Source organism: Phyllopteryx taeniolatus, chromosome 11 (assembly GCF_024500385.1).
Source record: "Phyllopteryx taeniolatus isolate TA_2022b chromosome 11, UOR_Ptae_1.2, whole genome shotgun sequence".
Lineage (NCBI taxonomy): Eukaryota > Metazoa > Chordata > Actinopteri > Syngnathiformes > Syngnathidae > Phyllopteryx > Phyllopteryx taeniolatus.
In genome coordinates, this window is record NC_084512.1 from 2,344,000 (window position 1) to 2,369,583 (window position 25,584).

Genomic DNA, 25,584 nt, shown 5'->3' on the forward strand with positions numbered 1-25,584 from the left:
TTGTGTGTTTTGTGGACATACTTGGCAAATAAAGATGATCCTGATTCTGATTCAGGGGTGCTGGAGAGGAACGTCCGTCGGGAAGTCGAATCTCAGATTCAAGAGGAGCAGTGTGGTTTTCGTCCTGGCCGTGGAACAGTGGACCAGCTGTACACCCTCGGCAGGGTCCTCGAAGGTGCATGGGAGTTCGGCCAACCAGTCTAGATGTGTTTTGTGGACTTGGAGAGGGCGTTCGACCGTGTCCCTCGGTGAGTCCTGTGGGGGGTGCTTCGGGAGTATGGGATACCGAACCCCCTGATACGGGCTGTTCGTTCCCTGTACGACCGGAGTCAGAGTTTGGTCCGCATATCCGGCAGTAAGTCGGACTCGTTTCCGGTGAGGGTTGGACTCTTCCAAGGCTGCCCTTTGTCACCTTTCCAGTTCATAACTTTCATGGACAGAATTTCAAGGCGCAGCCGAGGCGTAGCGGGGGTCCGGTTTGGTGGCCTCAGTATTGCATCTCTGCTTTTTGCAGATGATGTGGTTCTGTTGGCTTCGTCAAGCCGTGATCTCCAACTCTCACTGGAGCAGTTCGCAGCAGAGTGTGAAGCAGCTGAGATGAGATTCAGCACCTCCAAATCTGAGACCATGGTCCTCCGGAAAAGGGTGGTGTGCCCTCTCCAGGTCGGGGATGAGATCCTGCCCCAAGTGGAGGAGTTAAAGTACCTTGGGGTCTTGTTCACGAGTGAGGGAAGAATGGAACGGGAGATTGACAGGCGGATCGGTGCAGCGTCTGCAGTGATGCAGACTTTGTATCGATCCGTTGTGGTAAAGAAGGAGCTAAGCCGAAAGGCGAAGCTCTCTATCTACGTTCCGAACCTCACCTGAAAGAACAAGATCCCGGATACAAGCGGCGGAAATGAGTTTCCTCCCCAGGTTGTCCGGGCTCTCCCTTAGAAATAGGATGAGACGCTCGGTCATCCGGGAGGATCTCAGAGCAGAGCCGCTGCTCCTCCACATTGAAAGGAGTCAGATGAGGTGGCTGGGGCATCTGATTCGGATGCCTCCCAGACGCCTCCCCGGTGAGGTGTTCCGGGCACGTCCCACCGGGAGGAGACCCCGGACACGCTGGAGAGACTACATTTCTCGGATGGCCTGTGAACCCCTCGGGATACCCCCGGAGGAGCTGGATGAAGTGGCTTGGGAGAGGGAAGTCTGGGCGTCCCTGCTAAAGCTACTGTCCCCGCGACCCGACCTCGGATAAGCGGTAGAAAATGGAACTGCATTGGAACTGGGGTTGTACATTGTTGAGTCAATATGTATTCTAAGTCGAATAGTCATGTTCATGGTATTTTCCCAAGTGTTTAATCTATACAAGCTATGAGGACTGAAATAAACTTTTCTACCATATTCTAATTCATTGAGATGTACCTGTATGTTTATCGCTCAACAAAAAACAACTTTTTCCCATAACATGTCGCAAAGGAAAATGCATGCCAATAGGAAAGTGCAGAAAGTGTAATTGAGCTACCTAGTGGGGACTTTTCTTTAATCATTCAGCCCTGTGACACAAAAAAAATAAATAATTGTAAAAATGAAGAGGCAGATACATTGTTGTGTCATATTCTAAGTCTAATAGTCTAATATAAATTGTGTTATGTGACCTACACACGTGGTACCCACGTCTTCAACAAATGCACCTTGTCTGTTCACATTAAAGCTGCTGTGAAAAGGGCTCAATAATGACTGAATTTATTTCGGCTTCTAAAAGGAAATGGTCCGAGTTGAATGCCAGCTGTGCCGGAATGGACAAGAAGGCTCTGTAGTGGGTTATAACAGTCCACTCATAAAAAAATCATTGACTGTCTATTCCCCTCCATGGGGGAGGACTGTCCACTCCCCTCCAATGCTGACCACTCCATATTTTGGAATCTGATTGCGAACACCCGGTATCTCGGCAAAGCCTGTCATCATCATCAAACTGTACTTCCTGGTAACCATCTCTCCCCTGGTAAGCACCCTTTATTACTGTATACTCCACTATTACCATCAAATGTCAATTTGTTGCATCTATATTTGAAATTATAGTGGTGTGAAAAAGTATTTGCCCCCTTCTTAAATTATTATTTTGGGCATAGTTTCCCCACTTTAATAATCATACACATGTAAATATCAAACAAAGATAAGCCAAGTAAACATAAAAGACAGTTTTTAAATAGTGGTTTATTTTGGCGGGGAAAAACTATTCAAAGCTACCTGGCCCTGTGTGAAAAAGTAACTGCCCCCCTTGTTAAATCATGAATTAACTGTGGCTAATCTCATTTTTTGAAAAGATGAGCTACGATTGGCTGGCAACCAGTTCAGGGTGTACCCCGCCTCCTGCCCGATAATAGCTAGATAGGATAGATTTTAAAAAGATGCACCAAATGCCATGATCCAAAATATTCAAGAACAGATGAGAAATAAAGTAATTGACATCTATTCAGTCTGTACAAAGCAATTTCTAAACCTTTAGGACTCCAGCGAACCACGGTGAGAGCAGTTATCCGCAAATGGAAAAAACATGGTGAACCTTCCCAAGAGTGATCGGCCTACAAAGATTCGCCCAACAGCACATCGACTAAGAAACTTGGCGAGAATATTCTATGGATTGATTGAGAAGAGGGCAAATACTTTTTCACGGGACTGTAGATCATGTAAGCTACCATCGTTTTCATCGTGCATGTATACGCTGCTGCATGTATAGTATACACGGCTGTCAACAGTAGTGGTATTTGATGGACAGTTAATAGTTGAGCAAGGCATCGTTTCAGCATATTCAGCAGACATGCCCACGGCATTTGACAGCAGGGCTTCATTTTTCACAATCTTAAAGACTCATTTTATATAATTATATTAACTTACATATATACTATTGTTTTTAATCATTCAAATTTGGCGGGGTTGTTAATGACACTCCTCTCTCTGCGGAGTGTCAAATTTACAAGACATACTTACTTTTCTTTTACTCAGTCTTTAACCGCACTATATTAAAAAAAAAATACGGTGGGGTTACAAATTCAGCAATATGAAAATTCTGGATATTAGCCAGCTGGGGTAAACGTATTACCTCTCTCAGAGCCTCAGCGTAGGAGCTCATATCGGTGAGAATGACCAGGACGTGCTTCTCGCACTGGTAAGCCAGATATTCTGCTGTCGTCAAAGCCAGGCGAGGGGTAATGATACGTTCAATCCTAATTGGTAACAGAAAGATGGGGGGGGGGGGGAAGGGAAAATTGAAGCGCCAGTGTTGTATTCAATATAGAAACCGCTAATACAGTCTTGCTGTAATATAAAGCTAGTAAGTAATCAAGTGTGACTGAATCTTACGTGGGATCATTGGCCAGGTTCAAGAAAAGGCAAACGTTATCCATCGAACCATTTTCTTCAAAATCAGACTTGAAGAAACGAGCAGTTTCCATGTTGACCTGAGAGAGAAATGGATAAACATTGTCAATGACGCACCATAACTGAACATTTTATATCTTGTCTTTGTAGTGTATTCAATTAAATATAGGTTGAACATGATTTGCAAATCATTGTATTCTGTTTTTATTTCTGTTCGACACAACGTCCCAACTTCTTTGGAATTGGGTTTGTAGATGAAAAAAAAATAATACCTGGTTGGAAAACAACTGACAGCGATGGAAAACAAAAACAGAGAATGTTTTGTTGGATATTTAACTGCAGCTATTTTTTTTTTTTTAGAAAGTAACAGTGATTGCGCTGATGTATCTAATGTCTCATGAGGATTTATTCAACAATATCAATACAAGCAAATAATCAGATTATAAAATGATTACACGAGTTATATTATGATGCACATTTGAAGCTTTCAGTTGCATCAGGTGTCCAAACTACGGCCTGCGGACCATTTGCAGCCCACCGTCCATTTTTTGTGGACTGCGGCGGCATGTACTAAAAATAAGATTTCACAAAGTCCGCAATCCTACTTTTCCCAGCCTTGAAATATTGCTACGGGGGCAGCACGCGGGCTTGTTTTCCTCATCTCTCACCTCCAAAGAGACTGGATGACAAGAGGATTCACTATATGCGTTGGTCTCAGAACTTGGCCGAGTTTGTTGAAAGAGGAATGAAAAGAGTGAACCATATTGTCACTCATCCAGTCTACTTGTATCGTGCCGCAAGACTAAAACACTAACAGAAATATTAAAATGTATGGCATCTGATTTAAAACAGTGACAAAGCCCAAATGCTTTCGAGTACATAGTGTTTTTATTACTCATTGTAATTTGGCAGGCTTTAAGACATTTTGGGCCTCTTTAGTGGGATAATGACTCCATACCTCTGTGCCAAATGTTTTTTTAAGTGCAATTTTTGCAAACTTAGCCCGAGTCTGATTTATTAAATGTTTTGATTTATCTAAGATATTTATTTATTGTTCTACATTTCAATGCCAATGTTCAATCTTCTTTAGAATTGAAAGTTAATTGTTCCTTAAAAAAAAAAAAAAAAATTTACTTGAATTATTATGCTCTATAATATCATATCATTGTCATAAAAAAAAAAAAAAAAGAACAACAACGATAACATCATTTATCATGATAGCTTTTGGGAAAATATAGCCTAAAATATATATATATTTTTTTTTAAATTGCTCTTGTGGCAGGCTGAAACAGAATATATTGAGAGAAAGCAAGCGTCATATAGTGGAGGATTACTGTATCTGTACTCCGTGATGATAAGTTGCAGAGACTCATTATTCCAGGGCTGGGACTCATTGTTTCCAGACGTGCATTCTGGGATTCACATAGTCTCAAGTGTAAAATGATCCAAGAAAAAGTCACATTTTGAGGTGGATTCTGACAAAGCAGCAGTTTGTTTTCCACTGTAAATGATCTATCCAATACATTAAATTGGGGAAAATGTGACATGTCATCTCAGACAATGAAGGTATTTTATGACTGAGATTAAATAGGAATCAATGTAGCATTTCTTTGGATTTTTTTACCGCAAAAGAAGGGCAACTTATAAAAATTGCGACGTTACTGGAAAACTCTCCTGTTGGAATCATCCCAATGGGATGTGAAATGGGGGGATGGAAGTATTTAGCAAGTGAAGCAAATTGGGAGTTTGGTAAAGGTCAACCTGTCACAAAAGGCAGGCAGGAGGGGCAGCTGAAGGGGAGAGAATTTGATACTGCCAGGATGACAGTGTTAAGGGTCTCTTGAATTAGTAACCTCTACATGGCAGGAGGATATGCTCAGAGGTGCAGAAGTAACAAGAACGACTTAAAGGTTAAATCACCTAATGAATAAAAGACTGAAAGCAAAGTGGAAGAAAGGACACTGGCTGTCATGTCACGGTTAAGAGGTGGATTAGCGCCACAGATGTGCATGACAGAAAACATGTCGGCTCGATGCTTTAATTTTCCTACTTACCCCCATGGCAGCAAACACAATGGCAAAGTTTTCCGAGCTGTAGTCCATTACATCCTTGGACTTCTGCACCAAACCGGCTTGTCGGCAGATCTGGGCTGCAATCTTGAGAGACAGAAAATGTGTTTATAGCCACACAAAGAAGATTTTTTTCTTTTCTTCTAAAAACTAAACTTCCCACTCAAAGCTGTGTCACTGTAGTCAGGTGTATAGATCATCATTTTGACAGCCGTTGTTATCAGGAAAAATATTAGTTATTACAGCTGTTCTTTTAACAGTTAATAAGATGCAGGTTAAAAAAATACCACACACACACTTTTGTTTTTGCTCCCATTTTTCATGAGCTGGATTCCAAGATCTGAAACTTTTTCTACACACACAAAAGGCCATTTCCCTCAAATATTGTTCACAAATCTGTCTAAATCTGTGTTAGTGAGCATTTCTCCTTTGCCAGAATAATCCATCCCACTTCACAGGTGTGGCATATCAAGATGCTGATTAGACAGCATGATTATTGCACAGGTGTGCCTTAGGCTGGCCACAATAAAAGGCCACTTTGAAATGTGCAGTTTTATCACACCACAATGCCACAGATGTTGCAAGTTCAGAGGGAGCGTGCAATTGGCATGTTGACTGCAGGAATGTCCGCCAGAGCTGTTGCCTGTGAATTGAATGTCAATTTCTCTACCATAAGCCGTCTCCAAAGGCGTTTTCAGACAATTTGGCAGTACATCCAACCGGCCTCCCAACCGCAGACCACGTGTAAACCTACCAGCCCAGGACCTTCACATCCAGCATGTTCACCTCCAAGATCGTCTGAGACCAGCCACCCCGACAAAGAATACCTGCACAAACTGTCAGAAACCGTCTCAGGGAAGCTCATCTGCATGCTCGTCGTCCTCATCGGGGTCTCGACCTGACTGCAGTTATTCGTCGTAACCAACTTGAGTGGATGCTCTTGATCGGCGTGTACGACAGTGTGTTCCAGTTCCTGCCAATATCCAGCATCTTCGCACAGCCATTGAAAAGGAGTGGGACCTTCCACAGGCCACAATCAACAACCTGATCAACTCTATGCAAAGGAGATGTGTTGCACTGCGTGAGGCAAATGGTGGTCACACATTTTAGAGTGGCCTTTTATTGTGGCCAGCCTAAGGCACACCTGTGCAATAATCATGCTGTCGGATAAGCATCTTGATATGCCACACCTGTGAGGTGGGATTGATTACCTCGACAAAGGAGAAATGCTCACTAACACAGATTTAGAGAGAATTTGTTCAAATTTTTGCAGATTTATTAAAAAAACTAAACTGAAATATCACACAGCCATCAGTATTCGGACCGTTTGCTCAGTATTTAGCAGAAGCACCCTTTTGAGCTAATACAGGCATGTGTCTTTTTGGGAATGATGCAACAGGTTTTTTACACCTGGATTTGGGGATCATCTGCCATTCCTCCTTGAAGATCCTCTCCAGTTCTGTCAGGTTGAATGGTGAACGTTGGTGGAGAGCCATTTTCGGGTCTCTCCAGAGATGCTCAATTGGGTTTAAGTCAGGGCTCTGGCTGGGCCATTCAAGAACAGTCACGGAGTTGTTCTGAAGCCACTCCATTATTTTAGCTGTGTGCTTAGGGTCATTGTCTTGTTGGAAGGTGAACCTTCGGCCCAGTCTGAGGTCCTGAGCACTCTGGAGAAGGTTTTCATCCCGGATATCCCTGTACTTGGCCGTATTCATCTTTCCTTCGATTGCAACCAATCGTCCTGTCCCTGCAGCTGAAAAACACAGTGATCTTGGGGTTCTTCTTTACCTCTCTCACTAAGGGTCTTCTCCCCCGATTGCTCAGTTTGGCCGCATGGCCAGCTCAAAGAAGGGTTCTGGTGGTCCCAAACGTCTTCCAGTGAAGGATTATGGAGACCATTGTGCTCTTAGGAACCCTACACAGCAACGTGTCACAGCAAAGGGTCTGAATACTTATGGCTGTGTGATATATAAGTTTTTCTTTTTTAATAAATCAGCAAAAATTTCAACAATTCCGTTTTTTTCTATCAATATGGGGTGCCGTGTGTACATTAATGAGGAAAAAATGAACTTAAATAATTTTAGCAAACGGCTGCGATATAAGAAAGAGTGAAAAAATTAAGGGGGTCTGAATACTTTCCGTACCCACTGTGCGCACACACACAGAGAGAGAGAGAGAGAGAGAGAGAGAGAGAATCTTAAAAATAACTAATTTGCTTGCTGGATTTTATAATTAATATTTCCAGATATGTGAGGAATCCTGTGTAATTGTCTTGTAAGGCAGGTGTGGTATTTGAGACCACTGGTGTAGAAAGTCAAGAGTAGGCAGCCTCCCACTCCGCTGCCTACTCTGAGAGGAATTTCATGCTTTTCACTTGATGTGTGTTGATCCGAGCTGACCCCACGATGCACCCTGGGAGTAGGCACCTGGTCCATAGAGCAAACCCCCACATGAATGGCCTATGTGACATGTACTTAATTAAATAACCAGCCAGGTTTTCACACCATCCAGATGGCACGACAAGTGGGTCATCATTAGGAGGGCTACACAAGCTGTGTTTGTTTGACCAATTCTACAGTAGGACCCTTTTGATCAGGCAATTATGAAGTGGGAATGAGATTAGGGATGGCGGCTGCATTTGTTTTTATAATACAACGATAATTAAAGAAACTGATGCTATTGTCTCATCGTTATTGCAGATTTCCCATTTTTCTTACCTCCGATCTTTCAGTTTTCTGTACCTTTAATTTGACAGAATACTGACACATCGAATACATTGAAAGTAAATAATTACACACGCACTGGTCACAAAACTACAGTATCATTGAGTAAGTGTGTGCTTTGTCTACATCCTTAGTCCCCAACCACCAGGTTACATACTCGTACCGTTATAATTGATAAATAAAAGTAGCGAGCGACATTTAGATCATTGTAACGGAGTAAAAGTACCGTTACTTCTTAACAGCAGAAGCGGCGCAAGTGTTTTTTCTGGTCTCGTCAACTCCTGTGACTTACCCAAATTGGCTCCTGAGCGCACAGGCAGAACCTCAGGCTGATGCATATTAGTCTGCCGTGGAGTAATATTCACAATTACATCTGTGTGTGGATGGTGGATGGGTGGAATGGATCTAGCTGCCAGCGTTCAAGGAGTACGAAGCAGCCTATGACGTCAGTGACCGACCGCCCCCAGGAAAAATTCATCAGATCTATAAGATTCATCTAAATGGGCTATTTTGAGTTCAAAAAGGTTATGACTGGAGACTTGCACATATGTGACTTACTCCCTCCCAGCTCTGGTTCAATGTCACCTGCAGGTCACTTGTCCTCCAAACGCATAAAGACTCAAAACACACTGCTAAAACACCAAGAACGGCGCAGAACACTGGACTATTCTGACGTGGCCTTCGCTGAGCCCTTACCTAAATGCTATTGAACATCTGTAGGAGCTGAAACATGCAATTAGGAGGAGAAGGCACCCTTTAAACCTAGAACAGCTAGAGCAGTTTGCTGAAAAAAGAAGTCTCATTGAGAGTTACAGAAATAATTTCATTGCTGTGTTTGAGGACAAAAGTATGAAGTGCACTGTACCATCATTTTTGTCCAGCCCGGTTGAATTACTTGGTTTGAAATTATTCTTTTGGACCACAAAAGAAATCAATGCCTGATTTTCATTACTTATTTACTTCATTACCAGGAAATTGTATTTATTATTATTGTCACTTTCAAGTTACTGTATTTCAATGACTGTTGCGGTGGTGTTTCTTTCTTGAAGGGAAGGGTACCAACAGCCTACGTGTGTACATGTGGTCTCACTTCATTGTGGGGCAACCCAGCAGCGGAGAAAATGGGGATCTTCTGTCCTCTGGCAATACTATTCATGCCATCAATAGCAGAGATGCCAGTCTGGATCATTTCCTCTGGGTAGATGCGGCACTGGGGATTGATTGGCTGACCTGGACAGCAAACACACAGCTTTGCTTTAAGTTGATATATCACAGATGCAAGGTTGGCCACATAAAACACATACTGTGCAAAAGTCTTAGGACATCAACAGATTCGTTGTTTTAGGAATATTATGAAGACCATATATAACTACAAACTTCAATTCCAGTGAAGTTGGGACGTTGTGCAAAACGTAAATAAAAACAAAATACAATGATTTGCAAATCCTTTCCAAGTTGGATTCAATTGTAACACATTTAATTACCGTATTTTCTCGACCATAAGGCGCACTTAAAAGTCTTAAATTTTCTCCAAAATGGACGGGGCGCCTTATAATGCGGCGCGCCTTAAGTGTGCACCGAGTTCCAAAATCTGTAAATGGTGTTGTGTGACTTTAATGAGCGCGCCGCATGACTGACTGGGAGCACGCTGCCTATATAGAGGAAAGGCGGACGTGACTGAGGACAGCAAGCGGACGTTAAAGGGGGAAGGATGTGCGTGACAGAGGACGCTAAAGGCACGCCCCCAGTAGGTATATAGCACCGGTATGTGCATTGTGCAAAACAACATCGGTTTGGCTAAGGACCCCCGAAAATGGCACCTACGAAGAGACACGCTTACGAAGCACAGTTTAAACCGCAAGGTATCAGTTACGCGGAGGAACATGGGAATCGAGCAGCCGCGAGAGAATTCAAGATCAACAAATCCACGGTTCGCAAGCGGAGGACGCAGGAAAACGAGCTTCGCCAAGTCAAGAAGACGAAGCTGAGTTTCCATGGAAACAAGGCAAGGTGGTCCGAGTTGGAAGACCAACTCGAGGAATGGATTAATGAGCAAAGAACAGCCGGGAGAAGAGTCTCTACAGTCACCGTTCGACTGAGGGTAATAACGCTTGCAGAAGAAATGAAAATCGAACATTTTCAAGGGGGTCCGTCTTGGTGCTTTCGTTTTATGAAACGTCGCTATCTATCCATCCGGGCAAGGACTACCGTGGCGCAGCAACCTCTGGCGGATTACAAGGAAAAGATGGCCATCTTCCGCTCCTACTGCAGTAAAAAGATTGCCGACAAACACATCCAACCACATCACCAACATGGACGAGGTGCCGCTCACTTTCACTCCCTTGCGACATCCCGGTGAACCACACTGTAGAGAAGAAGGGGACCCCCAAGGTAGCGATACGCACAACCGGGCACGAGAAGTCGGCTTTTACTGTTGTGCTTGGTTGCCATGGTAATGGACAGAAACTGCCACCTATGGTGATTTTTAAGAGGAAGACTCTGCCTAAAGAAAAGTTTCCAGCCGAAGTCATCGTTAAGGCCAATCAAAAGGGCTGGATGGATGAGGAGAAAATGAGAGAGTGGCTGAGTGAGGTGTACGTAAAGAGACCGGATGGTTTTTTTCCACGCGTCACCATCCCTGTTGATCTGTGACAACATGCGCGCCCATCTCACAGCTGCTGTGAAAAACCAAGTGCAACCAAGACTGGGAGGCAACGCCGGGCGAGTTACGCCACCATATGTGAATGGATTGTGGATGCCTGGGCTAAGGTATCTGCTTGCACTGTTGTCCGAACTTTCGCGAAAGCCGGTATCATTGCTGAACAGCCCCCCGGCAAAGAGACTGACTCGGACAATGACGAGGGGGAACCCGGCGTGTTTGATGGAGAACTTGCCCAGCTGTTCCTTTCCGATACAGAAGATGAGGACTTTGCATATATGGATGCCGCCCGAAGATAGCTGGGATAGGCTACAGCAGCCCGCAACCCCAGTGAGGATAAGCGGGAAAGAAAATTGATGGATGGATGTTTTTACTGCGAATATCGTCTCATTTCATTCACATCAAATTCAAAATGAGTGAATATTTGGAGACATTTTTTTTTTCTTTTTTTTTTTTAGCAGTTTGAACATTAGTCTTGTCTTTGTAGTGTATTCAACTGAATATAGGTTGAAAGGGATTTGCAAATCATTTTGTGTTTTTATTTACGTCCCAATTGCATTGGAATTGGGATTTGAAGAATGGGACCCAGCGAAGCGTGGATATGAGCCACGGCTAAACTGTTAACAAAAATGGAGAAACAAAACACTGAACACCACAATTTTTTTAATTTCTATCTGTTTGTTAGTTGGAAGGCTACTTCCGGGTTCACAGACAAAGACAAAAAAGATGGGCAATGCCATTAACGTGCGGGGGCGCCTTCTCTGTCCTGTTTAGTTTGATAAGATGTGCATTTGTCAGTGTTTCTATTGTAAAGCTTCCCAAAATATCCAGCCGATACATCCCCCTTTTGTTGGGGGTACCAGTCGCAGTTCAGTACAATGCATGCGTCGAGTGGAGCTAGATATGGTGCTCTCCATTGATTGGTCAACAGAGAGTTGTCTTTTTATTCTTACAATGAAATGCAAGAGTTGAACACCATCAGTCATTACTTTTCATTCTATTCTCTATTTTTATTGATGACTTCTAAAAAAACTGCACCCCTCCCCCCTCACACACACACACAAAAAGAGTAGATACCCATAATGTCCAAATAGTCCTCAGCCAGAACACTGGGTCCACGGTCGATAGGTTTGCCCGAGCCATTGAACACTCGCCCTGAAAGAGAAGGGTTTCCCCTTTCAGCCAATAGGAAATTAAGACTGCTGTTCGCCGTAAAACAGTTGAGAGTGGTTCTGACTCTTATCGAGTCTAGAGTAACAAGCATAGAAACTGACTTCATGGATATGATTAATGATACTTCAAAAACCAAAGTAAGCTTTTTGTTTTACTGAAATTCAAATACTGTATGTTACCTTATGATGTTGCTGAGATCATCACATTTATTGAGAATACAGAATCATAATTACAGCAAAGCACTTAAAAGTTTGACAGTGTTATTTTGCAACATTTAATTTATTAACATGCAGTTATTTATTGATCAATTTAAAGGATGACAACTGACTCATTGAATAAAAGATCTGACTTGGTGAAGTCTGGCTACATTATACCATATTCCTCATACCAAGCATATCCTCTGAAACTGGTGTACGAAGGATATCGCCAGTAAATTCGCAGGCTGTCTTCTTGGCATCAATGCCTGATGTCCCTTCAAACACCTGAACAGACAGAACATAAAACATCATCAAGATACCTTGTTCAACATCATATATAACACCAAATATATTGGTTGGGTATGCGTATATTCTCTCCAAATACAACCCCAATTCCAATGAAGTTGGGACGTTGTGTTAAACAAATAAAAACAGAATACAATAATTTGCAAATCATGTTCATCCTATATTTAATTGGGAACAGGTGGGTGCCATGATTGGGTAGAAAAGGAGCTTCCCTGAATTGCTCAGTCATTCACAAGCAAAGGTGGGGTGAGGTTCACCTCTTTGTCAACAAGTGCGTGAGAAAATAGTCGAACAGTTTAAGGACAATTTTCCTCAACGTACAATTGAAAGGAATTTAGGGATTTCATCATCTACAGCCCATGATATCATCAAAAGGTTCAGAGAATCTGGAGAAATCACAACATGTAAGCAGCAAGGCCGAAAAACAAAAACAACAATTGATGCCCGTGACCTTCGATCCCGGCACTGCATCCAAAACCGACCACAAGGGCTCAGGAACACACAAAAAAACAATGTCAGTAAATGCAGTTCGGCGCTACATCCGTAGGTGCAACTTGAAACTCTACTATGCAAAGCTATCAACAACACCCAGAAACACCGCCAGGTTATCTGGGCCCGAGCTCATCTAAGATGGACTGAGGCAAAGTGGTAAAGTGTTCTGTGGTCCGACGAGTCCACATTTCAAATTGTTTTGGGAAATTGTGGACGTCGTGTCATCCGGGCCAAAGAGGAAAAGAACCATCCAGATTGTTATGGACGCAAAGTTCAAAAACTGGCATCTGTGATGGTATGGGGCTGTGTTAGTGCCAACGGCATGGGTGACTTACACATCTGTGAAGGCACCATTAATGCTGAAAGGTACATACAGGTTTTGGAGAAACATATGCTGCCATCCAAGCAATGTCTTTTTCATGGACGCCCCTGCTTATTTCAGCAAGACAATGCCAAACCACATTCTGCAAGTGCTTCGTAGTATAAGAGTGCGGGTACTAGACTGGCCTGCCTGCAGTCCAGACCTGTCTCCCATTGAAAATGTGTGGCGCATTAGGAAGCGTAAAATACGACAACAGAGACCCCGGCCTGTTGACAAGAATGGGAAAGAATTCCACCTCCAAAGCTTCAACAATTAGTGTCCTCAGTTCCCAAACGTTTATTGAATGTTGTTAAAAGAAAAGGTGATGTAACACAGTGGTAAACACGACCCTGTCCCAGCTTTTTTGGAACAGGTTGCAGCCATAAAATTCTAAGTTAATGATTATTTGCTAAAAACAATAAAGTTTAATAGTTTGAACATTAAATATCTTGTCTTTTTAGTGTATTCAATTAAATATAGGTTGAACATGATTTGCAAATCATTGTATTCTGTTTTTATTTATGTTTAACGCAACGTCCCAACTTCATTGGAATTGGTGTTGTACATCAATATTAATGGAAGGTTCAAAATGTTTTTTGTTTTTTTTTGTGGTTTCCTGCTTTCTGCACACGTCTCTTTGTCCATGAAAACCTTTTAAATACATCTCCAGAGGTAGGTTAAAGAAAAATTTCAAAGGAAATCAATGTGTGTAATCGTGAAAACATCAATAGTTTTCACCAACTAAGGTATGTGACAAAACATCCTTGGAGAAAAGATTTTCTGATTAAAAAATAGTGACCTTTCACTAAATTACAAAAGTAACTTACTGTTGGGGGGTGGACAAGGAAAAAGGTGATGTTGATTTGCCTTTCAAAGTAAAGAATTAGCATTGATGGTGCCACCACCTGCTAATCCAATAGAATAGTCAACCAATACATTTTCAAGAAAAATATCTTGGAATAAAACATTTCTAAAAGTTGGCCAAACAAACCCAAAATGCTCCTGATGTCAGACAATTCGGATTACGATAAATATGGGAAAAGAAATATGCCTCTAAAGTTGCACAAAACTTGCGTGATATCACGTGTATCATCATCATATATTGGGTTTGGAATTTTTTTTTTTCCCCGTCTTATCTCTCTACTGTAAATGCCAAAAAAATACAAAATGAGAAGATGATTACAAAGTGAGATAAATTAGAAAACAAGCATATGGCCACCTACTGTGGCAACAATGTTTAATATGCACAGTTGGGGGGGATAGACAGGACTGCGCGATGTTAATGTTGAGGCGGATACAATTAAAAATTATTAAATAGAGCAGTCAAACTATGGCAGTAGCTCAAATAACGTGTATGGAAACAAACTGAATGTGCTTTTAAAAAAAAAAACATGTCCGAAAGACAGCTCAAAAGATATGCTCTCAAATATTGCTTGATTACATCGTGCAAACCGGGGCCAGTCAGCCATTTATGGATGGGTGTTTCTCACCTGAACAACTGCCTTGCTACCAATCACTTCCAGGACTTGCCCACTCCTCTTTGTGCCATCGGGCAAGGTCAGATGAACAATTTCAGCATATCTGGGGAACTAGTTCAATCAGATTAAACAATTACCATTAGTGCTGCCACAGTTACCTTGAAAAAGTAACAGTTTACTTATTACTTGATTTCAAAATTAACTAAGGTAGATTACAAGTAACTTTTTTAGTTACTTTCAGCAGCTGCCGAGTGGCAGTAATATCGTTTCTCCACAATACAAAAGGTGCATTGGCTTAACCGTACCCATTACTTGGCAATACACTCCACACCAGGTTACAGAATGATGTCATCAACATGAACCAATAACTTCAATATTAGTGTAGTTCAAAGCCACATTGGATGAGCTACTTAGTGCAGACTTGACATGCCAAATACAGTAAGTAGCTAAACGTGGAAACAAGCGCACCATTCTCAAGTGCACTTGTCTAAAGACTTAACTGACAGAAATACAGGCTTGCGAGGGTTACAAGTTACCCGTTAATAAAATGTAGTTCGTAACGTAATCCAAGTACCATAATATTCAAGTAATGTAACTGGATTACTTTCAATAACTTTTGCATTAATCAAATACCAAATATGGTAATAAAGAAAAAAAATATTCAATATAAAAACAATTTCCTACATATATATATATATATTTGTCTGGTCTTTTATGTCTTATGAATGTTTAATATGCACAGTTGGGGGGATAGACAGGACTGCGCGATGTTAATGTTTTAAAAGAAGTGATTGCGGCCAACAGTACTCATTTTGTTTGCATTAGTTTGTCATCTTTTCCCGATTCCGTCCCCCATTGACACGCACACACACACACACACACACACACACACACACAAGCGTGCGCACGCAGACACACCGACAGAATCAGTGGAGGTTTTACACTTAACACAGAATCTAAATTGATCAAAACTGTTTTCATGTGATTAATAGACTCAATACAATGCGTCATACAAAGTGCAGAGGTCTTTTAAGAAAATTTAGAACAGTACCAGTTGCCTCACCTTGACATTATCCAGAATAACCAGGGGCCCATTTACTCCTGACACTGTCGAATAAGCTGAAAGACAAAATAGTTTGAAACCAGAGTTCATTTTCTGATTTATTTCAACAGTCCACAGAGCAGTCAAATAGAGGCAATATAATTAATACTGTATTCCACTTTTTTTTTTAGTGGTTGAAATTGACCAATCAACTTGCAAACCAGTGTACTTCCCTGCAATCATTGCAGTGACGAATCACAAGTTGACCTTTCACTGTAAGATTCACTCCGCTTTCTGCACTTCATGCACCCGGTTCAAATGTCAAAAGGCAGCCAAATGTCATGAAAATGTATACAATTCCCTTGCTCAAGAAGGTTATGCACAATTAGATTGACACAAAGCAAGCAGGAGTGAAATCAGGCTGCTACACGTAAGCTTGGCGTTAACGAATCGATGGTGAGGCGTTGGAGATGGCAGCGTGAAGAGCTGATGCAATGCCAAAAGACAACAAAGGCTTTCAGAGGTCATAAGAGCAGATGGCCCGAACTTGAAAATGTTCTTGAGGCCTGGGTGAACACAGAGAGAGCAGACGGCCGAGGTGTATCCACCGTGCAGATCAGACTGAAAGCTAAAAAAAACGCCAGCAAAATGTCTATTGAAGGTTTTGAAGGTGGAGTTTTCGATTTAGGAGACGAAAAGGTTTGTCCATCAGGGCGCGGACGACCGTCTGTCAGCAACTCCCTCCCGACGACGAAGAAAAAGTTGCAAACTTCCACAAATTCATTGCAATAAAATAGCCGACGATTCCATCGAACCAGACGACATCATAAATATGGATGAAGTGCCTTTGACGTTCGACCTGCCTCTAACTCGAACTGTTAACAAGACAGGAGCGTCATCCATTATGGTGAAAACAACTGGCCACGAGAGAATGCATCGCTTCCGGACAAAAGCTTCCACCAATGGTGATTTTTAAGCGGACGACTTGTGCCAAAAGAAAAACTCCCAAAAGGCATAGTCGTTAAAGTTAACAAAAAAGGGTGGCTAATCGAAAGCTTAATGACTGAAAGAGTGTTACAGTAGGCGCCCGGGAGGATTTTTTCACCTGAGAAAAAGCATTGCTTGTTTTGCACAGTATGAGGGCCCATGTAACAGATTCTGTGAAAACAGCCATCAACAGATCAAACTCAATTCCAGCTGTGATTCCTGGAGGCACAACAAAGTTTTTGCAACCACTGGACATCAGCGTGAATCGTGCTTTAAAAGCGGCACTCCGAGGTGAGTGGGAAGCTTGGATAACCAGCGGCGAGAAATCTTTCACAAAAATGTGCCGCATGTGAAGATCATCCTTTTCTGAGGTCTGCCAGAGGATCTTAAAAGCGTGGAGCAGTGTGAAAGAATCAACGATCACCGAGGGATTTCGAAAGGCTGGACTGCTACGTGAGGAGAACAGCACAGCTTAAGCGGTAACTGTCTCGAGATGAAAATGACATCAACAGCGACAGAGACACTGAAATGATGTGTGACGCAGACGTTCTGAGGCTCCTCAACTTCGACACTGAAGACGACGACTTCAGTGGTTTCAGCGAACAGGAGGATGATGAATAAAAACATAACTTTTCTGTTATGATTGAGCCGTTTTACTGCCCTGTTACAGGCACTGTTTGGAAACCATGACGGTATGTAAATAAACATTGACAAAATCTTTGTGTGTAAATATCTACCGGTAATTTCACATCGTATATATCCGCGGCATATTGTCCAGTGCGCCTAATATATGTTAAAAAAACGATTTTTCCCGACACAAAGTGGGTGCGTCTTACAATCCGATGCGCTCTATGGTCTGGAAAATACAGTGTATGTATATTCCAGAAAATCACAGTCTGATTTTTAAATAATTTATTCGCAAATTATGGTGAAAAATAAGTACTTGGTCACCACCAAACAAGCAAGATTTCTGACTCTCACAGACCTGTAACTTCTTCTTTAAGAAGATCTTCTTCTGTCCTCCAATCGTTACCTGTATTAATGGAACCTGTTTGAACTCGTTATCAGTATAAAAGACACCTGTCCACAACCTCAAACAGTCACACTCCAAACTCCACTATGACCAAGACCAAAGAGCTGTCAGAGGACACCAGAAACAAAATTGTAATCTCCCTCGATCTGGGGCTCCACGCAAAAGCTCACCCTGTGGTTTCAAAATGATCACAAGAACGGTGACCATAAATCCCAGAACCACACCGGGGGATGTAGTGAATGACCTGCAGAGAGCTGGGACCAAAGCAACAAAGGCTACCATCAGTAACACACTACACTGCCAGGGACTCAAATCCTGCAGTGCCAGACGTGTCCCTCTGCTTAAAGACAGTATACGTCCAGCCCCGTCTGAAGTTTACTCGAGAGCATTTGGATGATCCATTGGGAAAATGTCATATGGTCAGATGAAACCAAAATACCTTTTCTCCTCTAGAACAGTGATGTTTTGGAGCTGTCACTGGGCCAACTCAGACTTTCAACTCCCTCCAAAGATTTTCTATGGGTTTGGGATCTGGAGACTGGCTAGGCCACTCCAGGACCTTGAAATGCTTCTTACAAAGCCACTCCTTCGTTGCCCGGGCAGTGTGTTTGGGATCATTGTCATGCTGAAAGACCCAGCCACGTTTCATATTCAAAGCTCTTGCTGATGGAAGGGTGTTTTCACTCAAACTGTCACAATACATGGCCCCATTCATTATTTACTTTACACGGATCAGTCGTCCTGGTCCCTTTGCAGAAAAACAGCACCAAAGCATGATGTTTCCACCCCCATGCTTCACAGTAGGTATGGTGTTCTTTGGATACATCTCAGTATTCTCTCTCTTCCCAACACAACAAGTTGAGTTTTTACCAAAAAGTTATATTTTGGTTTCATCTGACCATATCACATTCTCCGAATCCTCTTCTGGATCATCCAAGTGCTCGCTCGCTAACTTTAGACGGGCCTGGACATGTACTGTCTTAAGCAGGGGGACACGTCTGGCACTGCAGGATTTGAGTCCCTGGCGGTGTAGTGTGATACTGATGGTAGCCTTTGTTGCTTTGGTCCCAGCTCTCTGCAGGTCATTCACTAGGACGCTGCTTTTGGAAACTACCTCTCTCCTTGCAGCTTCTGAGCCATGTTTTGAGTGGAAGTAGTGCAGCTCAACAGGAATGCACTTTGAAGTGCAGAAACCACAAAACAAAAAACAAACAAAAGAAAAATCATCCTGACAAATGAACTCAGATTAGTTAATAAAATTTGATCACTTGCCCAGCCCGAGCTGTAATCAAATCAAATTGCAGCCCTCTGAATCGTAACAAAATCCAGTGATCTAGCCAATCAATCAATCAATCGGTCTTGGGACACCTCAACGAAGTGAAAATGGAAGACGATATAAAACTTTATTCATCGACTGCGATGAGTCCTTGAATACCTTTGTCTATAAAGTGTATGCATGAACAATACAAAAGAAAGATATTGACAAGTTCTCCACAAAAGATAAAATGAAAAAAATTTAATTTTCTATATATTTTGAGTATTAATCATTACTGACACGTAAAAGAAAACATGAAAGTCCAAACAATTTCACACTAGTTCATCTTTGGATATCCCAAAGTTCACTCCGCTTCCATAGACAATGATTACACTGCCTTTTCAAAGAATCCAAGCACTGACTGCCCGAAACCATCTGTCTGACATGGGTCCACAATGTAAAGACACCAGACTGTAGGAGGTGGAGAACTGAAGGTGGTGCCATTGTTTTCCCTCTGGTATTCTATCATAGTCTTTATAGGCAAACTGTCAATCACCATCTTATATTAAAGGTGCAAGGAAATTAGAGCAGAATGGAGTGAACATAAAGCACTACAGCCTAGCGGGGCGCATCCACTATGCCACTAATTAGGAAGAGGCTAACAAAATAACCTGCTAACGTGCTACAGTATTGGAGCCATTTGCTACACACTGGCATTTTATCCTCTATTAGCCAGACAGAGAGCAGGGTTAAGTGGTCAAGTGAGCGCCAGAGCATGTAAGGTACCGCATGTAACTTGAGAAAAGAGGAGTGCCATTGTAACCAAATAAGGCAAAACAAGGTTTAATGAAGTTTAAACTTTAGCATTGACTGCAGCTATAGTGCCGTGAAAAAGAACTGGACCCCTTCTGAAATTCTTAGATTGTTGCATCATTTCCCCACTTTAATGTTTAACACCATGATTCAACAAGGGGGTAATTACTTTTTCACACAGTGCCAGGTAACTGAAGTTTTTTTCCCCCAAATGAATGAAATCATTTAAAAATAATATTTTAAGTTCGCTTGGGTTATGTTTGTCTGATACATTTGTTTGATGATCCTAAAGTGGGGAAACTATGCAAAAGTATAAGAATTTGAGAAGGGGGCCAATACTCTTTCACGGCACTGTATAAGATGTGCAAAGAAAAAGAAAGACAGGTAAAGAATTAATTTAGTCTGTGAATGTGAAACAGCTCAACTGACAGAATAAACTGTCATCTCCCTCTGCACATTTCACTGAAGTTGCTTACTTCAGTGCAAGCAATGCCTACAAAGTTAGAGGTTTTATGATGGTGATTGTTTGATTCTTGAATGCACTCATTCAATTCCCATTATTTTTGGAAAAGGCAAAGGAAAACAGGTCAGCCAGCAACCTGACTTCATTGGAATTGGGGTTTGTAGAACTGAACTTTGAAGCTTCACTATAGCTTGTCTTTCCTGTATAGATACTTCTGTGAGAAAGATACATATGCAATAATGGATGACTGGATGATATATATATATATATATTTTTTGTAATTTTTTTACTATTCAGATCAGTGACGAGACTGTGTTCTAACAACGTATGATGAAACACCTTACAAATAGGTAAAGCTTCAGTGGTTGGCTCCACTGTTGTACAGAGGATAGTATGGATGAACACTTACAACTGGTTTAAAATGGTTAAGGAAACATTCTGACAATATAATCTGCACAAAACAACAACTGGTCCATCATGTATTTGAATCAGACCAAGACAAAGATCAAAACTGTCCAGAGACATTTTACTTGAATCTCAAACAACACCCTTCATCGTCACATGCCTTTTGCAGCAAGAGAAAATATGCTCTGATAGAAGGTCTTTTAAAATTTTAAACATTATGCCATTTAATAGCGGACCCTTTCTTCACACAAGTGCACGTAAGCCATGTTGGCCATGTTTTTAAAAAGAAATAACTACACTTAGCCCGCAATTTGCCAGAACATTTCAAAAGAGGCACATACAGCTACAATATTTACTGACGTGTTATGATAATAGTAATAATACTGGGAAATTGGTGCACATAATTATATAGGAGCCTCTTGGCAATCTGAATATCAACAGCATCAGAATGGTAGATCCAGTAACAGGCTGCAGACGAGGCGAATTAGATTTTAAGACATTTGACTACAGTATGCATGTTCACATTAATACAGCAATCATGTTCCACTCCTCTCCGAAAGCCTTGAAACAGTGAGTCTAATTTAATTACATTTGCTGTAGACTGAAAATTTTGGGTTTGCCATCAACAGATGAATATGACAACAAATAAAAAGTAGTGATGCATTGAAATGAAAATTCTTGACGAAAACCCAAAACTGAAAATGAGGAACCCGAAGCTGAAAACTGAAAGCAGAAACACCCAAAGATATTACTTTACCAATTAGTAACATTGCATTCACGGCTATGACTGCAGAGCTGTTAACCTTTCAAAACTCACTTCCAGAACAACTTGTTTGAATTTCCATCCATCCATCCATTTTCTGAACCGCTTATCCTATTTTCAAAATTATGTCAAGAACATTACAGCGGGACAGTTATTGCATTATATTACATAATACGATAAAAATAATCCTGCATACTGTTCAACTGCGCAACGTAATCATTGACACGATAATCGTAAATCAATTATGGCTTCAATATTAGTTTTTCTAATGTATTTATTGCATCATTTGTAGCCAAATGAAACGATGCAAATTTACCCCTTGTGGGGAAAAAAAAAGGTTATCTTATATTATGAATATTTGTTCCATTAATTGGCCTGCGATTGGCTGGTGACCAGTTCAGGGTGTACCCGCCTCTCGCCCGAAGATAGCTGGGATAAGCGGTATGGAAAATGAATGAATGAATATTACATGAATGTACTTTTGCATTTATAGGCCCATTTTCTCAAGTGACGGAGCGGACTAGTGGTGATATACTAATTAATTCCCGGTTCCTGATTCCGGTCTCTGTGTGGCTGTCTAGCATTATCATTATTATAACAGTATTTTCTCACTAGACACTTATTAGTTTGCCTTATGTTTTGCTCTTCAAAATGGGTTAGTCTACGGCCCGGGGGCCACATCTAGCCCACCACACCATTTTATGTGGCCCGCAAACCCAAATTATGGGTGCTGGAGGAGCACATGATAAAACATGATAAAGCAAAGCAAATGTATTTATACTGTGCATTTCATACACAAGATTACTCAATATGCTTTACATGATTAAAAGCATTTAAAAACAAAGACAGTGACGCAGCACCTCAATCGAATGGTAGTCATCTGGAGACACTGCTATATATAACTGTGTCATCTGCATCCAGTCCCCTCCAAAAGTAATGGAACAGCAAGGTAAATTCCTTTGTTTTTCTTGTATACTGAAACCATTTGGTTTTCAGGTCAAAAGATGAATATGAGACAAAAGTTCAGAATTCCAGCTTTTATTTGATGGTATTTACATGTAGAAGTGTTAAACAACGCAGGACAGAGCACCTTTTGTTTGAAGCCACCCACTTATCAAGTGAGCAAAAGTATTGGAACAGACATTATTAAATTAACTTAAAGTGGATAACATTTCATATTTGATGGCATAACCCTTACTTGCAAGAACTGCATCATCCCTGTGACACATTGACTTCACCAGACTTGTTGCATTCTTCATTTGAAATCCTTATCCAGGTCTTTACTGATGCCTCTTTCAGTTCATGACTTGGCCAGTCTAAGACCTTCCATTTTTTTCCCCTGATGAAGTCCTTTGTTGTGTTGGCAGTGTGTTTTGGGTCATTGTCTTGTTGCATGATGAAGCTTCTCCTGATGAGTTTGGATGCAATTTTCTGGAAATTGCCAGACAAAATGGTTTTGTAGACTTCAGAACTCATTCTGCTGCTACCATCATTGAGTTACATCATCAATAAAGACAAGTGAGCCCGTTCCAGAAGCAGCCATGCAAGCCCAAGCCATGACATTGCCTCCATCATGCTTCACAGATGAGCTTGTGTGTTTTGGATCATAAGCAGATCCTTTCTTCCTTGCGGATGACTGGTTTACCATCTTTTGGTATGGCTTGTATGATTCATCTCTACAGTTCAATTGAGGTGTTGTGTCACTGTCTAAAACAGATGAATAACTGGATGAGCCAAAATGTTCTTCAATTAAACCACAACAAAACTGAGATAATTGTTTTTGGTAATAAAGAAAAGAGGATTGCAGTTAGTAAATACCTGGAGTCGCTCTCTTTAAAAACCAAAGACCAAGTCCGAAACCTTGGTGGACCGATAGATTCAGACATGACTTTCAACAGTCATATCAAATCAATTACTAAAACTGCCTTCTACCATCTGAAGAACATATCCAGAGTGAAGGTTTGTATGTGCCAAGCAGACCAGGAGAAGCTCATCAATGCTTTTAACTCAAGTTGACTTGACTATTGTAATGTTCTGACTGGACTCCCCCAAAAGAGCATTAAACAGCTGCAGCTCATTAAGAATGCTGTCGGTCAGGTTCTGACCAGAACAAAAGAGGTCTGAGCATATTATCCAATTCTAAAGTCTCTACACTGGCTCCCAGTCAGCTTTAGAATAGATTTTAAAGTTCTGCTACTGGTCTTCAAATCAATAAATGGTTTAGGTCCTGAATACACGAAAGAAATGCTAATGGAATATAAGCCACTAGGGCTCTGAGATCTACAGACTCAGGTCAAACAGTGGAGCACAGCGTCCAAAGCAAACATGGGGAAGCAGCATTTAGCTATTATGCTGTACACAAATGAAATAAGTTGCCAACAGAAGTGACGTCAGCCCCAAGTGTGAATGTTTTTAAGTCCAGGTTAAAAAAAACTTCTTTTTTCCTCCCCTCATGGTTTTTAGAGCATTTCCACTTTTAAATATTTCTTGCACTATATGCCGTTTTAATTGTACTTTTATTTTTCTCTTTGTTGTAAATGTTTATATATGTTTTTTCTGTTTTTAAATGCGTTTAATCATGTAAAGCACATTGAGTTACCTTGTGTATGAAATGCCCTTTTTAAATAAACTTCATGAACAACTACAGACACCATAAAATTCAAAGAGAAAAGAAAGGATTTTATTAATCCCAAACACACAAGCTAATCTGATAAACACAATGCAGGTAATGTTATGGCTTGGGCCTGCATGGCTTCTTTTGGGACGGGCTCAGTAATGTTCATTACTGCCAATTTTAAAAAGATGCAACGCAACTGGAAGCTCCTAATTATATGCAGCACTATACGGAACCAAAACACACCGCCAACGCAACAAAGGAGTTCATCAGAGGCAAGACGTGGAAAGTTTTAGATTGGCCAAGACAATCTCCACACTGATACCCAGGAGAGTATTCATTATACCTAAGCCTGATGCAGGTAACTTTCAACAAAAATAACGCAAAAGTTTGCTTTAGTCATTCCAATGTAGAGGGGACTGTATCAAGCTGCCAAAAGACCAAGGACATAAACGTGGATCAATACAGAATATTTGATTTAGTGATGCTATTTTTCTCTAAACCGACACCAGAACTATTTGTTTATGTCTATAGTTTGTATTTAAGGGGTAATTGTCCCATTATAAGGAGGAATGTTTTGATTTGTCATGGTATTGTTCATGTTATCGCTTGTGGCAAGTGGCTCACCCTATCATTGATGCGTTCTAAAATCAACTTGTGCATGTGATGTGATGTTCATCACAGTGACAACTATTCCACAGCCTATGTTGCAGTGGAGGGTGACACTGGTTTCTGCAAAATTACAAACCAGAACCCTATCCGTCTCGCACACTACCCTTTGTGAAGCATCTTCTTTTATCTTCCTTATTTTCCTTAATCAATTTTTATTTTGTCAATTAATCGACAACTAATCGATGAATCGTTAGAGACCTTGTTTAATTTAAAATTGTAGAATTTCAGCCTCTCATCAGTAAATATTCTCAAATTTCTGGAGTCCTACATGAAAGCAGACTGATTTGCTTTGTGTTGAATCAAAATAAGACACTTGCAAACATCTGCTTTTACCGCTACTTTGGGAAACAATGATCAACATGTTTGCCTATTTTCTGACATGTTACAGACCAAAGCAATAAGTGAATCATAATTTGTGCATTTTCTGCACTGTCAATTTTAAATAAAGCCCTGCGCTTTTGAATAAAGGAACAGAAATTAAAAATGTTTTTTTTATCTGATTCATCAATAAAATAATCAACAAAGTAATTGATTATTAAATAATGTATATTTAATAATTATTTTTAGTTGCAGCCCTAAACTATTCCTTCAATGAAATAGGTCAATGTTTAGGTCAAACCACTAGAAACAACTAGTTAACTGTTGTCTGCGAAAATTCTTAAATGGCTTCTCATCCTTGTGGGGGAAAAATAAAATAAAATAAAATAAAATAA

The 25,584-nt window shown here is 41.0% G+C and overlaps 1 protein-coding gene across 1 annotated transcript in view; it reads right to left on the reverse strand.

The window, feature by feature from the left end:
* The window catches only part of atp6v1ba (ATPase, H+ transporting, lysosomal, V1 subunit B, member a), a 52,730-nt gene that overhangs the window by 16,109 nt on the left and 11,037 nt on the right, over positions 1 to 25,584 (reverse strand). Inside the window, exons 2-9 of the mRNA XM_061788992.1 lie at positions 15,888 to 15,943; positions 14,837 to 14,935; positions 12,379 to 12,472; positions 11,895 to 11,972; positions 9,249 to 9,388; positions 5,421 to 5,522; positions 3,349 to 3,446; positions 3,089 to 3,212 (exon numbers count right to left, since the gene is read on the reverse strand). Coding sequence (XP_061644976.1) covers positions 3,089 to 3,212; positions 3,349 to 3,446; positions 5,421 to 5,522; positions 9,249 to 9,388; positions 11,895 to 11,972; positions 12,379 to 12,472; positions 14,837 to 14,935; positions 15,888 to 15,943 — 791 coding nt within the window. The remainder of the gene's footprint in view (positions 1 to 3,088; positions 3,213 to 3,348; positions 3,447 to 5,420; positions 5,523 to 9,248; positions 9,389 to 11,894; positions 11,973 to 12,378; positions 12,473 to 14,836; positions 14,936 to 15,887; positions 15,944 to 25,584) is intronic.